This window comes from Protopterus annectens, chromosome 1.part1 (genome assembly GCF_019279795.1).
Source record: "Protopterus annectens isolate FY-2018-M chromosome 1.part1, PAN1.0, whole genome shotgun sequence".
Lineage (NCBI taxonomy): Eukaryota > Metazoa > Chordata > Ceratodontiformes > Protopteridae > Protopterus > Protopterus annectens.
In genome coordinates, this window is record NC_056726.1 from 449,713,122 (window position 1) to 449,729,028 (window position 15,907).

At 44.8% G+C, this 15,907-nt stretch overlaps 1 protein-coding gene across 8 annotated transcripts in view; it reads left to right on the forward strand.

Moving 5' to 3' along the window:
• B3GALNT2 (beta-1,3-N-acetylgalactosaminyltransferase 2) overlaps window positions 1-15,907 on the forward strand; it is a 1,092,678-nt gene that overhangs the window by 300,569 nt on the left and 776,202 nt on the right. For all 8 annotated transcript variants that reach the window (XM_044075837.1, XM_044075856.1, XM_044075828.1 and 5 more), the window contains one exon: window positions 14,738-14,838. In XM_044075837.1, coding sequence (XP_043931772.1) covers window positions 14,738-14,838 — 101 coding nt within the window. The remainder of the gene's footprint in view (window positions 1-14,737; window positions 14,839-15,907) is intronic.

Below are 15,907 nucleotides of genomic sequence, written 5' to 3' on the forward strand. Positions count from 1 at the left end.
ATTTTCAATTACTGGCAAAAAAGTCCCATCTCCCTGCAAGAAAAATTCTGCAGGCCCTGGGATTCATGGCATCCTGCATACTACTAATACCATATGCCAGACTGCATATGAGGAAAATACAATCGTACCTAAAAAGTGTTTGGACTCAACACTCTCACAGTTTAGAAGCAGTAATACCAATGATTCCCTGCCTACAACAGGAGTTTCGATGGTGGGCACAGGCATGTCACCTAAACAAGAGTCAGCCTTTCACCCTACCCACAGCCAGGCAGACTGTAACAACAGATACTTCGGATTACGCCTGGGGAGCACACATGGCAGGAAAATGCATTCAGGGCAAGTGGACCACAGACCAGATGCATCTACACATCATTCAAAAAGAGATGTTGGCTGTTCAAAATGCCCTGACAGCTTTCAAGGACCTTCTGCATCCAGGACAATTATTATTAAAGATGGACAACACCACAGTAATGCGGTACATAAACAAGCAAGGGGGCACTCATTCTTACCCCCTATGCAGGCAAGCCATGACCTTGTGGAACACAGCTCTAACGTACCAAGTTCACCTACAAGTACAATTCCTGCCAGGAAAGAGAAATACTCTGGCAGACGATCTAAGCAGAAATATCATGGACCCTCACGAATGGAAATTGAATCCACAAATCTTCAGCATGGTAATGCAAAAATGGGGATGCCCAGAAATAGATCTTTTTGCCTCCCCACTGAATTGCCAACTACAAAAAATCTGCACAATGACTTATCACAAACAAGCATAGAAAGTGGATGCTCTTTTGTTCAGCTGGAAAAACCTAAAAGTTTATGTATTCCCACCTCTGCCTCTCCTTTCAAAGGTACTCCAATACCAGACAATAGCCAGACAAGAGAAACCACAGATGATCTTGATTGCTCCAGACTGGCCTCGCCAGCACTGGTACCCTATTTTAAGGAACATTGCTCTAGGCCCACCATGGATTTTGCCTCAAATTCCACACCTTCTGACTCAACAAAACAATCAGATCCTGCACGAGCAGCTCAGAACCCTAAACCTGGCTGCATGGCAGATTCATTAGTCAAACAGGCAACACCTCTCTCTAAAGCAGTTATGGATGTCATTTTGGAGGCCAGGAGGCCTAGCACCAGGAAAGCTTACTCAGAAAAATGGAAGAGATTCTGCGCCTGGAACCAGGCTCAAAGCCTTGACCCTCTTGTTCCAAACATTCCTCAGATTTTACAATACTTAACTGAGATGCTGGACAGAGGCCTATCCTTCTCATCAATTAAACTCCACGCCTCTGCCATTTCAGCACATTACAACACGGATCCTCCTTTATTCTCTCATCCCTTGCTAAAGCAGTACCTCAGAGGGGCTAAAAACATAAGACTGCCCCGGAGAGCACCAACACCAACTTGGGACCTCAATTTTGTTTTGGAAAAACTGACCCTGCCACCTTTTGAGCCAGCCAATGCAGCCGATCTAAAATTTTTATCATGGAAAACAGCTCTGCTCCTAGCAGTAACTTCACCACGAAGAGTCTCAGAGCTACAGGCATTAATGGCAGTGGAACCTTTTATAATTTTTCATCAGGACAGGGTTTCTCTAAGGACAAACCCTACCTTTATGCCAAAGGTGGTATCTAGTGTGGCTGTTAACCAAACCATCCATTTGCCAACTTTTTATCCAAACCCCCAGAATAAAGGGGAGAAACTTCTGCATTCTTTGGACATACACAGGCAGCTACGCTTCTACTTGGACAAAACAAAAGCTATCAGGAAAACTGAGCAACTGTTTGTAGCATATGCTGCAGGATCACAGGGCAAGGCTATCTCAAAGCAGACTATATCCAAATGGATAGGACACTGTATTCGTTACTGCTACACACAGCATGGAAAATCAGTCCCAAAACACATTAGGCCACATTCCACCAGGGCTACAGCCACTTCAACGGCCTTTCTCAGAGGAGTACCTACCAAGGAAATTTTGGAGGCTGCAACATGGAGTTCAGTGCACACCTTTACCAAGCATTACCACCTGCCTCTTGACTCTAAATCAAGAGCAGGATTTGCCACTGCAGTTCTGCAGGGCCTCATAGCCAATCCTAACTCCTTATAGACCAGCTACCCAACCTTAGCTTTGGGATTCTACCCAAGTGTGATAACTGCAGCAGTGTAACATGATGAACATAGTACAGTTTTGTACCTACCATAAATGTAGATGTTAGAGTGTTCACACTGCTGCAGTCCTGGTTACCCTCCCTTCATCCCCTCTGAACTAGCTGGCCTTATCTATACCTTTCTATCCTATACAACCTTTGTGGTGTATTTGCTTGTAACTGAAGGTATTGTTGTTATTTTATATGTATTGCCTACCTACTTGGGGGCACCTGAGGGGTTGGGAGGGTGGCCTAATGGTAAAGGTGTTTGCCTTACAAACACAAGGTGCAGGGTTTGACTCTCACAAAGGATAATTGGCTAAGCTTAAAATGACCCACAAGGGCAGTTAGCCTAATACGAACCTATGAACTTAGCAACTAACAATGGGTAAAACTGCCTTCCAGTTTATAGCCTGCTACAGACCACCCTCCCAAACCCAGGAACCCCACTCGGCCTTCCTGAGAACACTGGAAAATATGAAGGTCTCTCCAAACACCATTATATTGGGTGACTTCAACTACCCAAACATAGACTGGGAGCATTACTCTAGCTCCAACACCCTAGCCCAAAGGTTCCTAGAATTTATAAACTCAAATGCTATGGAACAACTTGTTACCACTCCCACAAGAGGGGAAAACATACTGGACCTGATCATTACCAACATGGGGACTCTATGCTCCAGACCAGAAGTGTATCCCTCACTGGTAAGATCAGACCATAAACTAATCTCACTGGATATTCACATCCCGACCCCAACCCTGCCCAGAAAACCACAGTGAAAAACTTCTCTAAAGCAAATTTCACACTCCTCAAAACTGAGGTGGAATCCTTCAAAGCCCCTGGGCCTGTGGAAAATACGGCCCAGACCGCAGAATCCTTTATAAACGCATTCTATGAACACCTTCAGGAATGCATGGATCATGCGATCCCAAATAAAACCAAGACCCAATCCTCCAAAGGCAGACGTCCTGTCTGGTGGACCCCAGCCATAAACAAACTATACAATAGAAGGAGGAAGCTACTAAATGATAGAGCAAAATCCCAAAAAGGGAAGGCATCACTGATCAGTGTTAGCAAAAAACTACGGGCACACATAAAATTGTCTAAGGCCAGCTTCGAGAGAAAAATTGCACAGGACACTAAGGATAATCACAAGGCTTTCTTTAGTTATGTTAGGAACCTGGGTGGTAATTCCCAGATATGCTCAGAATTAGTCCAAAATGACAAAAAATACACCGAACCCACAGACATTGACAACATCCTAGCTGACAGGTTCAGCGCAAACTTCTCCCACCAAAGGGCAAATATCTATCCCAGCAGAGTGCTGCCCCCCTGACATCTCAGATGCTCAGGTAAGAGCCGCCCTCTCCAAAGCAAAAAACACAGCATCAACGGGACCAGATGGTGTCCCGGGCTGCGTCCTACATGAACTCCAAGAAGAGCTAAACCCAAACATAAAACTACTGTTCAGTCTCAGCCTTACTACAGGATATGTGCCCAAAGAGTGGCGTACAGCAACAGTGGTCCCTCTCCATAAAGGTGGTGTCACAACGGATCCTGGAAACTATCGCCCCATAAGCCTGACTAGCTTGGTCTGCAAAGCTATGGAAAGGATCATCATGGACCTCATAAATAAAGATATTGGGGACCTACAAACACTGGATCCTACCCAGTTCGGCTTTGTTAAGGGCAGATCCTGCCTCTTAAACCTGGTTGATTTCTTTGAAACAGTCACCAAGGCCATTGACGAGGGGAAGGTGGTCCACACAGCCTACCTGGACCTCGCAAAAGCCTTCGATACAATACCCCACTCGGGCATTATAGATAAGCTCACCAGCTTAAATATAAACCCCTATGTCACTAGATGGATTGCAAACTGGCTCAAGGACAGAACCCACATGGTTAGAATTGCTGGAGCCATGTCAGACTCCAAACCAGTTACAAGTGGTGTCCCACAAGGCTCAGTCCTGGGACCTCTCTTGTTCGGTATATATTTCGGAGGTACAGGCCAACATGGAAGGACTGTGGCTGACCAAGTTCGCAGATGACTGCAAACTGGCGCCATAATCACTCTCCAGCCGACACAAGCATCCTCCAAAAGGGCCTCATAGAAACAGACAACTGGTGCCAGAGCCATGGCCTCAAGCTAAATGCCAAAAGTGTATAGTCATCCCCTTTGGCAAAACAAAGTGCCCACAAATTACCACATAGGTGGTAATCCATTAAGTACAGAAGAAGTAATTAGGGACCTGGGGACCCAAGTTGATAGCAATCTCTCATTTGACAACCACGTGGCCAAAGTGGTTAGAAAAACATTTTATATAGCCCACCTAATCATGAAGGGATTCACATCTAGATCAGGGGAGGTCATCGTGCCTCTTTACTCATCCCTCATCATGCCCATAATTGAGTACAATGCCCTTTTTGGGATGTACCTTACCAGACACCTGCAGCAACTGGAAAGACCCCAAAAGTACCTCACCAAGAGGATCAAAGGGCTCAAACAGATGCCATATGCTGCCCGGTTAAAGAAACTCCAGCTCTACTCAGTGGCATACCGCCTGCTCAGAGGCGATCTGTGCCTGACGTATAAAGCCATGTCCAACCCGGAATTAATGGACATGCTGCACCTCAGAAAATCCAAATCCCATCGAGCTACGCGCTCGAGAGACTTGAACCTCAGCACTGAAATAAATAGGACATTCTGGAGGGACAGATTCATAACCCAGAGGCTCCCTTCACTCTGGAATAAAATCCCAGTCCAGGTTAGGCAGAGTCCCTCATTGACTCTCTTCAAGAGGAATGTTGATGAGTGGATGGGAGATCGTAGGTTTACCCCGGGTATCACTTCTGTGCCACTGTTAGACAGAGGCACAGTATACTAACCTCGAAAAAGGGCATAGAAAAATAAATTTAAAATGGGTGGCGAAAGCCAAACACATTCTGGCTAGGCTTATAAATGCCCTAGGGCAGATAGCCTAGTATGAACCTATGAACATCTGGGGCAAGAAAAACTGAAGAAAATGGCGTCGGATGCATGTTATATACCCCTAGCGCACTGACGTCAGGGAAGAAGCGACAGCAACAGACGCCGGACCAAGACTTTGGAACTATGGCCGACTGCGGGACCGCCTGACGGCAGGATAACCCAAGTGTGATGACTGCAGCAGTGTGAACACTCGAACATGTACATTTATGGTAGGTACAAAACTGTACTTTTACGCCTTTCCTCCTCTGTCTCTTCTTCCCAAGGTCCTCCTAAAAGTCAGACGAGAAACCAAAGATGACACTAATTGCCCCGGAGTGGCACCGCCAATACTGGTACCCAATCCTAAGGAACTTGTCTCAATACCCAGCTTGGACCTTACCTCAAAGACCTCAACTACTGTCACAGCAAAACAATTAGATCCTGCACAATCAACTCCAGACACTGAACCTGGCAGCATGGCTGATCATGTAGTTATACAAACAACACCTCTCAGTAAAGCTGTGATGGATGTCATTTTGGAAGCCAGAAGGCCTAGTACTAGGAAATCTTATGCTGATAAATGGAAGAGATTCTGTGCTTGGAATCAAGCACAAGCAACTGATACAGCAGAACAAAATATTCCTCTGATATTACAATACTTAACTGAGATGCTTGACAAAGGCCTATCTTTCTCATCAATTAAAATCCATGCCTCTGCCATTTTGGCTCATTACAATACATAGCCACCAATCATTTCTCATCCTTTACTAAAGCAGTATCTTAGAGGAGCCAAAAATGTAAGGCCTCTTAGAAGATCACCATTACCTGCATGGGACCTCAAGGAAAAGCTCACCCTGCCTCCATTTGAACCAGCTGCTACCGCTGATATAAAGTTCTTATCATGGAAAACAGCTCTGCTACTAGCAATTACTTCAGCAAGAAGAGTTTCAGAGCTACAGGCCCTCATGGCTGTAGAGCCTTTTATCATATTTTACCCAGACAGGGTGTCTCTGAGGACATATCCTACATTTATGCCTAAGGTGGTTTCCAGTGTGGCTCTTCACAAACAATTCATCTGCCAACCTTTTATTCAAATCCACAGAACAAGGGGGAGAGAATTCTGCATTCCTTGGACGTACACAGACAGATAATATTCTACTTGAGCAGGACTAAAGCTCTAAGAAAAACTGAGCAATTACTAGTGTCATATGCTGCAGGATCAGAAGGAAAAGCTATTTCAAAGCAGACCGTTTCAAAGTGGATAAGCCACTGCATCCGTTTCTGCTACTTACACCATGGTAAACCTGTGCCCAAGGGCATTAGGTCTCATTCCACCAGAGCGGCGGCTACTTCAGCAGCCTTTCTCAGAGGAGTACCAACCAAAGACATTCTAGAGGCTGCTACTTGGAGTTCTGTTCACACCTTTACAAAGCATTATCATTTGCCTCTTTACTCTAAGTCCAGGGCAGGCTTTGCCACTGCAGTTCTGCTGGGCCTTATAGCCGCACCTAATGCTGTTTAGCTCCAGCCTCCCAATCATAGCTTTGGGATTCTACCCAAATGTAATGACTGCAACAGTGAAACACGAAGAACATAGTACAGTTGTGTAAACTTACCATAAATGTAGATGTTCGAGTGTATTCACTGTTGCAGTCCAGGTTACCCTCCTGCCCATCCCCCTGTCATTCTGGAGTTTATCTTTCCTTCTCTATCTTCTACAACCTATGGTGTGTTTGCTTGTAGATGAAGGTAAAATTTATATTGATGCATGTGTGTGTATATATATATATATTTGCTACCTTTTTGGGGGCACCTGACATCTGGGGCAAGAAAAACTAAAGAAAATGGCGTTGGCTGCATGTTTTATACCCCTGACATCATGGAAGAGGAGACAGCAACCAAAGCAGGACCCAAGACTTTGGAATTCGGGCTGACTGAGGGCAACCTGCCAGCAGATTACCCAAATGTAATGACTGCAACAGTGAATACACTCGAACATCTACATTTATGGTAAGTGTACACAACTGTACTTTCTGGAAGGTGTTGGTGAGACCACATCAACTTTCAGAATGGTTACCAAGCAAAAGGCAGTAATAATCATCTGAGTAATCAGGGGTACCATAGTTGCTTTTCTAGGGAACAGTAGAGTAATCCCGGATACCTTGCCTGAATTTATCACTTTGGTAGTTGGGGGTCATCTCTCTCCCTTCATTTTGCCCATGTGGCTGACCATCACAAAAGATAGCGAGAGACAACATGATCCTTTTCCACAATCCTCTTCAGCCACACTTTCCCCCACCTGATGTCCTACCACATTAAAAAGAGTGTGCCAAGAAAGAGCTGTTTTAACCTCCTTAAAATATGAGACATCCGAGAGGTCCTACCAAGTCAGAACAAACTCACTACTCAAGATTCCTTTTTTCTTCCAAAGAAAGCCAAAGACGTTGAGCTTGAGCTAGTACTCCGTATGAGCAGCCTAAATCAGTACATTCTAAAGAAGTCCTTTCACATCTTCATGGGGCATTCTCTCCTTACCATTCTGTCTAGGACACTTATTTGGAATCCCAAGATGCTCATCTTGTTTCAGTGTTGCAGTAATGACTACTTGGGATTACTGTGAAAGCCATTGGTTGCCCCATATTCCAGAGCTTTGTTACCCTCCTCCTGGTTTGGCAATGACCTCCTCTCTGACATCATGAGATCAGGGTATAAAGGTAATCTTGTAGAACCACAATCCAAGGAAAAAAGACAGTGATTACCTTCAGTTTTTATTAAAACACTCGAACAGCACACAATCCAATAAAATGTTCAGCAAATGCTCTGCCTTGTAGTAAAATACAGTCCACAAAAAACAGACACAATAATTCTTTCTCTAGCTCCTTGGCTGAATGCCTTTACAGAGTATACTTTTTTATTTGAGTATCATGCCTTATATCCTACATTCAACTTCTTCTTTCGGCTTTTCCCGGTTAGGGGTCGCCACAGCAGATCACCTGTCCGCTCATGATTGGCAGTGGAGTTTTACGGTGTCGAGTTGCCAGCCCAGCGTCGAACCTTCCACAGAAGGCACACACGCATGTACTCACACCTAGGGCAAATTTAGAGTGTCCAATCCACCTACAGCATGTCTTTGGGATGTGGAAGGAAACCCACGCGACCACAGGGAGGACATGCAGACTCCGCACAGAAGGCACCCCGGCCGAGGATCGAACCGGAGAACCTCTTGCTGTGAGGCGGCAACGCTAACCGCTGCACCACCGTGACCGCCCATATCCTACATTCAACTAGCTTAATTAAATCCACCTAATTCCAGTGTTAATTAAAGAAAATACTTCCAGTGGCATTCTCTATTTAACCCTGTTGGTGCTAAAGTATTAAACTTAAAAATTATAACTGATTCCATTTTCCATAACTTTTTATATTTAAACCATAACCTGATTTAACCCGTCCTAAAACTGTTGCTTCTAAACTACTTGTATCACTATTATGTATATGTTCATCGTGTTACCCTGCTGTAGTCATCACACTTGGGTTATCCTGTCGTCAGGCGGTCCCGCAGTTGGCCGGAATTCCAAAGTCTTGGTCCGGCGTCGGTTGCTGTCGCTTCTTCCCTGACGTCAGTGCGCCAGGGGTATATATAATGCAACCAATGTCATTTTCTTCAGTCTTTCTTGCCACGCGGTGCCCGAAGCAAAAGCAGTTCGCAAGTGCCGGTCGGCCGACTCCTGAGATTTTCGAAGTCGAATTTCAGATCCGAAGTCTTCAATAAAGCTAAGTACCCGTTGAAACTTTTCTTGCCTCAGACCGATGTCAGAAAAAGTTAACAATTGTATTTCTTGTGGGAAGCAAATACCTCATAAGGATTTTCATTCTTACTGCATACCTTGCCTAGGCCCAGAGCACGACGTCACTGGTTGTCGTTTTTGTGCTAGGTTTAATAAGCGTACTATGAAAAGACGCTTTGAATTCGCACAACACTACGGTAGAAAATTTAACTACACTATGCCGTCGGAGCAGCCGACTACTGGCGTGCACAAAAAACGCAAGGATAAGGACAGGCAGCCTTGACCCAAGCCAGACTCTGAGGCCTCGGCTGGTCCGGTCTCCGGTTCACCGGTCTTCAGTGAGGCTCCGACGCAGCCTCTGACTACCGCAGACCTGGAACCCGAGACCACTTCGGAGCTTTTGGCGGAAAGTATTAGGCCGATGCAGCCATTTTGTTTAGCCCCTACCGACGACACTGCTGACAAAGATGTTGGTGCTGCAGAAACACCTTCGGTTTCTGAAGGCGTCTTCAGACCGACGACGCTCACCATAAAAGCGTATCCTAAGACAAAGACTCCTATTAAACCTAAAAAGATTACACTTCAGTCTCCAGTTCAAGGCCCCATGCCTAAGAAACAGATGCTCAAAATGGCTGAAAATTTGATCTCTTTAATCAGGGGTTCCCAACCCCCACCCGACAAAAGGCCTAGACAAGAGGAAGATTATGCCTCCTCTGAACAAGTGTCTATTTCCTCAGTCTCCTCTGAGGAACAGGATTACTCCTTTCCCCCTTATGAAGATTCTGATGCTGAGGATTCCATTCCCTCAGCTTCTCATCCTGAAGACTACTCCTTTGGGGAAACTTTACACACTATGAGGGAACATTTTCACTGGGAAGGTCAGGACTACTGTGACTCAAAGAAAAGCCTCAGAGAGTTTCTTTTACTCCCCCAGCACAGACCACTTGCCATCCCCCCAGTTTTAGACGTGGATGATGTTTACTTAGAATCCAGTTTGAACCCAGATTCTCTGCCTCCTGCTCTGGCCAAACCTGACAGATACTATAGAGTGCCTGATTCCCACAAATTTCTTTATAAAAGCCCTGTTGCTGATCCAGAGACTATCTCCCAGGGTCCCAAAGGGGCTAAGGCTTCTATGGCAAAAATTCCTGTACCCTCTGAAAGGGACTCCAGAGCACTAGACAGGTGGAGAAAAAGGTTTACACCTCAGCCACTCTAGCTATGAGGGCATTAAATTGCCAATTTCACATGCTAAAATATCAGCAATTATCTAATGTCTTAGTTAAAACAAAAAATGAGCACACTCCCCCAACAGTCTGAATTGAAAGAAATGCAGGATCTGTTGCATGCAACTGAACAGGTGGGCAAGCATACTTTACAATGTGTATTTGATTCTTTGGAGGCTTCCTGCAGAGCAGCTGTCACTGGGTCTGTTATACGTAGGCATGCTTGGTTAAAGGAACAAACTCTGCCTGATCATGTTAAAGCAAAGCTTCTAGATGCTCCCTTACAACAGGATGTTCTTTTTGGAGTTAAAGCAGAAGAAGTCTTAAAGAAAATGGAGGATAAGGCAAAATCTTTGCAGACAGTCAAAGATTTCCTACAGGTACAGCCCCCTCGCTTCAGCAGAAATTGGCCAACAAAAAATTGGTCCTTTCCAGCTACTGACAGACCACAGAGGGGTAAACACAGACGTCCAGGAGGCAGAGGACAACCACAAGCCCAGTACAAACCTCGACAATGGAGCACTGCAACACAGAAGGGAGGAGATGACAGGTCCCAAACTACCAGAAGGCAAACTCAATGACTTGCACCTCATCTGGCCAAGCAACACTCTTTTGGCAGCCCCCTTGGGAGGAAAACTCGCACTTTTTTCAGACAACTGGCACATTGTCACAAAGGACAAATGGGTCCTAGACATAATTTCACGAGGATACAGATTCCATTTTCACACCTTGCCAATGAAAAGAGGAATGCCAAACCTGCCACAAAATCAATGGGCAGAGGCACAAAAACAAATTACAGCTGTCATGGACATGAGAGCCATTCAACTGGTACCTACACAGGAGCAAGGCCAAGGATTTTACTCAAGACTCTTTCTAGTGCCCAAAAAGGACAATGCCTGGAGACCAGTTCTGGACCTTTCACTTCTAAACACTTACTTACAAGTACCCAAATTCAAGATGCTAACACTACAGCAGCTACTTCCCATGTTGGGCAAGGAAGCATGGCTAGTAACGTTGGACCTCAAGGAGGCATACCTGCATGTCCCTATCAGACAAAGTTGCAGAAGATATCTCCATTTCATTGCAGGTTCAACCCATTACCAATTCTCTGCACTGCCCTTTGGCTTATCTACTGCGCCCAGGGTCTTCATAAAATGCCTGGCACCAGTAATTGCATACTGCAGACAAAGAGGAATTCAAATATACCCATACCTGGACGACTGCCTCATCCAAGCAAAAAGCAAGGACATCCTCTTACAACATCTGGCTTTTGTAAAACATCTTCTAAGTTGCCTGGGGTACACAGTAAACGAAAAGAAATCAAAACTAGTACCCTCACAAAATATGACATTCCTGGGTGCCAGCTTGAATACAACGGCCCAGAAGGCTTATCTGACACCAGACAAACAACTACAATTGACTCAATATTTCAAAACAGTGGCAACAAAGACCCAACTACCTGCAAGAAAAATTCTGCAGGCCTTGGGCTTCATGGCATCTTGCATACAACTAATACCATTTGCAAAGCTGCATATGAGGAAATTACAGTGGTACCTAAAAAGCGTATGGTCTCAACACAGCCACAGCTTGGACACAATGATATCTCTCATTCCCTGCCTACAACAGGAGTTTCTATGGTGGTCACAGGCATGTCACCTCAACAAAGGGTCAGCCTTTCACCTTGCCCCCAGCCAGGCAAACTATGACAACAGATGCATCGGACTACGCCTGGGGGGCACACATGGCAGGACAGTGCGTTCAAGGCGTATGGACTGCAGAACAAAGTAATCTGCACATCAATCAAAAAGAGATGCTAGCTGTACAGAATGCTCTGACAGCCTTCAAGATTCTATTACATCCAGGACAACTTGCAATAAGGACGGACAACACCACAGTAATGTGGTACATAAACAAACAAGGGGGTACACACTCCTGCCCTCTATGCAGGCAAGCAATGACCTTGTGGAACACAGCTCTGGCTTACCAAGTTCAGTTACAAGCTCAATTCCTGCCAGGGAAAAGGAACACATTGGCAGACTATCTCAGCAGAAACATCATGGATCCCCACGAGTGGAAACTGGATCCACAAGTATTTGCAATGATAACTCAAAAATGGGGCCTTCCAGACATAGACCTATTTGCCAGTCCTCAAAACTATCAACTGACAAAATTTTGTACAAGGACACTTCACCCTCAAGCTTGGAAAGTGGATGCACTCTCATTCAGTTGGAAAAACCTGACAGTATATGCCTTCCCTCCATTGCCTCTCCTCACAAAGGTGCTTCTGAAAGTCAGAAAGGAGAGACCACGACTGATACTCATAGCCCCAGACTGGCCACGCCAGCACTGGTACCCACTATTGAGGAATATGGCCCAGGGCCCACCTTGGATTTTACCACAAATTGCCCATTTGCTCACACAGCAAAACAATCAGATTCTTCACAGCCAGCTCAAAACCTTAAATCTGGCTGCGTGGCACATCAACTAAGCATCCAGCCAGCTCCTCTTTCCCAAGCAGTTATGGATGTTATTCTGGAAGCTAGGAGGCCCAGCACCAGGAAGGCCTATTCGGACAAATGGAAAAGGTTTTGTGCCTGGAACCAAGCTAAAGGCCAAAACACACTTCAGCCTCACATGCCTCAGATTCTACAGTATTTAACTGAGATGTTGCACAAAGGACTTTCTTTTTCTTCCATTAAAATCCATGCATCAGCTATTTCAGCCCACTATAACATGGAACCACCCTTATTTTCGCATCCACTCCTAAGGCAGTTCCTCAGAGGGGCAAAAAACATTAGGCCCCCCCAGGAGAGCACCTACACCAACATGGGACCTCAATTTTGTCCTGGAAAAACTTACGCTACCTCCCTTTGAACCAGCTTTCTCTGCAGATCTACAGTTCCTATCATGGAAGACTGCCCTGCTGCTAGCAATAACTTCAGCTAGAAGAGTCTCAGAGCTGCAGGCACTAATGGCAGTGGAACCTTACCTCATTTTCCATCAAGACAGAGTTTCTCTACAAACTAATCCTTCCTTCATGCCTAAGGTGGTTTCCAGTGTGGCTTTAAATCAAACCATTCACTTACCCTCTTCCCAAATCCACAGAACAAAGGAGAAAGACTCCTGCATTCCTTGGACATTCACAGGCAACTTCGTTACTACTTGGATAAAACTAAGGCTTTCAGAAAATCTGACCAGCTCTTTGTATCCTATGCTACAGCTTCACAAGGGAAGGGTATATCAAAACAAACCATTTCCAAATGGATAGGACATTGCATTCGTTTTTGCTATACCCGTCATGGAAAACCAGTTCCTGCTACCATTAGACCCCACTCTACCAGGGCAACAGCTACATCTACAGCCTTCCTCAGGGGGGTTCCAACCAAGGAGATTTTGGAAGCTGCAACTTGGAGTTCTGTACACACCTTTTCCAAACACTAGCACTTACCACTTTACTCTAAGACTAGGGCTGTCTTTGCCACTGCAGTCCTGCAGGGCCTTTTAGCCTCCTCTAACCCTCTATAACTCCTCCACCCATCCTTAGCTTTGGGATTCTACCCAAGTGTTATGACTGCAGCAGGGTAACACTATGAACATAGTACAGTTTTGTACCTACCATAAATGTAGATGTTCGAGTGTACACCCTGCTGCAATCCAGGTTTCCCTCCCTCCATCCCCTCTGATCTGACTGGCTAAATCTCTACAATACCTTCCTGATGTATTTGCTTATAGCTGGAGGGATTTTGTGTTTGTGCAAAAATTACTTAATTTGGTACTAATTACTGACCACCTTTTTGGGGGCACCTGACATCTGGGGCAAGAAAAACTGAAGAAAATGGCGTCGGTTGCATTATATATACCCCTGGCGCACTGACGTCGGGGAAGAAGTGACAGCAACTGACGCCGGACCAAGACTTTGGAATTCCGGCCGACTGCGGGACCGCCTGACGACAGGATAACCCAAGTGTGATGACTGCAGCAGGGTGTACACTCGAACATCTACATTTATGGTAGGTACAAAACTGTACTTTCTTTATAGTGCAGGGCTACATGGATATTTTGCAGTCACCCTAATGGTAATGGACATCAGCTGGTTATTAATAGCCCTGAGTTTCTTATACTTAATCAAACACTCTGCTTGTGCTGTGCTGATGAGGTCATAACAATGCTGAAGTATGCATATCCACAGCTAGTGGCGTTTGGCTTTATTGGCCTGAATTTGTCCATTGAAATGACTTCAAAAGAAATAAGTCATGGGCATTCAGAATTGCCATATAGCGGAAACACTTGATGTTTATAAGGGTCATTTGCATATACCTCTTGTGCCTCTAATACTTTAATTTATAGGAAATTTGGGTCTGCACATGAATGTGTTTGTGTTCAGGGAAGCTTACATGTACAGATTTTTTTTGTAATTGTTTATATTGCCAAAGTAGTTGCTGTGAGGCTACAGTTGATGTTATTTTAGAGAAATATCAAGCATATTCTTTTCCCTGTATACATTTTTTTCTTTTGTATACATTTACATTGTCCTGGTGCTTTGCTCTCAGCTTTTAGTCTTATTATTCATAAAATGATTATTTTTTGCTATGTTTTCTTTTTTATAGTGTGCAGGTAAAATTTATAATAGGTGCCAAAGGATGTGAAATTCCTGAAGAGGACAGAGAGGACCCCTACTCCTGCAAACTTCTCAACATCACTTACTCAGGTATGAGAAGAGGAAGTTATTTGACTAATATCTCATTAACTATCAAGAAACTGAACAGTGCAGAGATAATTGCCATCTCTTATACTAAGCTATGTTTATACACTAATGAAATGAAACTCACCAGCTTTACAAGTCTGCACACTAGTGAAGGCATCACACCATGCTCTGCAGTGAGGGATGTACATTTATAAGTGCTGAACATGTTTGCTGCAGTGTGTGTTATTTTTAAATCACTCTCATCATTGGTTATTAGTCTTGGCTCCCAGGTTACAGTGTCAGACTGCATGCCTCAGTTCCTTTCCCATTGTCTGCTATTTCCTGATGACCCTTCACATTGTCAGGCATCCCACCAGCCTCAGTAAGAAGCTGAGATCCCTCATAAAATCCTCAAAAGCTAGTTATGAAAATAAAATTGCCAAAGATTCCAAAGACAACCACAAGGCATTTTATAGTTATGTCAAGAATCTAAATGGCAATGCTCAGATCTGCTCTGAGCTACAACAGAATGGCATTAAATATACTGATCCCAAGGATATTGCCAATATCCTGGCAGATGGATTTAGTGCCAACTTCACCCCCCCCCCTCTCACGCCTAAAGGGCCCATCTCAATACCAAAAGATCATCAAATTCCAGTAATCACAGCCACACAGGTAGAAACCGCCCTCTCCAAAGCTAAGAATACAACATCCATGGGACCAGATGACATCCCAGGCTGTGTACTACATGAACTACAAAATGAACTGGCACCTCACCTAAGTGTCATGTTTAATCATAGCCTCAGCTCAGGCTTCGTGCCCACTGAGTGGCGCACAGCTACAGTTATCCCACTCCACAAGGGGGATCTGCCTTGGTATCCGGGAACTACCGTCCCATCAGTCTGACAAGCTTGATCTGCAAGGGCATGGAATGCATTATCATGGAACTTATAAACAATGACATTGGCAACCTTCAAACACTGGACCCCAACCAGTTTGGATTTGTGAAGGGCCGATCTTGTCTCCTGAATCTGATTGACTTCTTCATATCAGTCTCCAGAGTTGTGGATGAGGGTAAGGCAGTCTATACAGC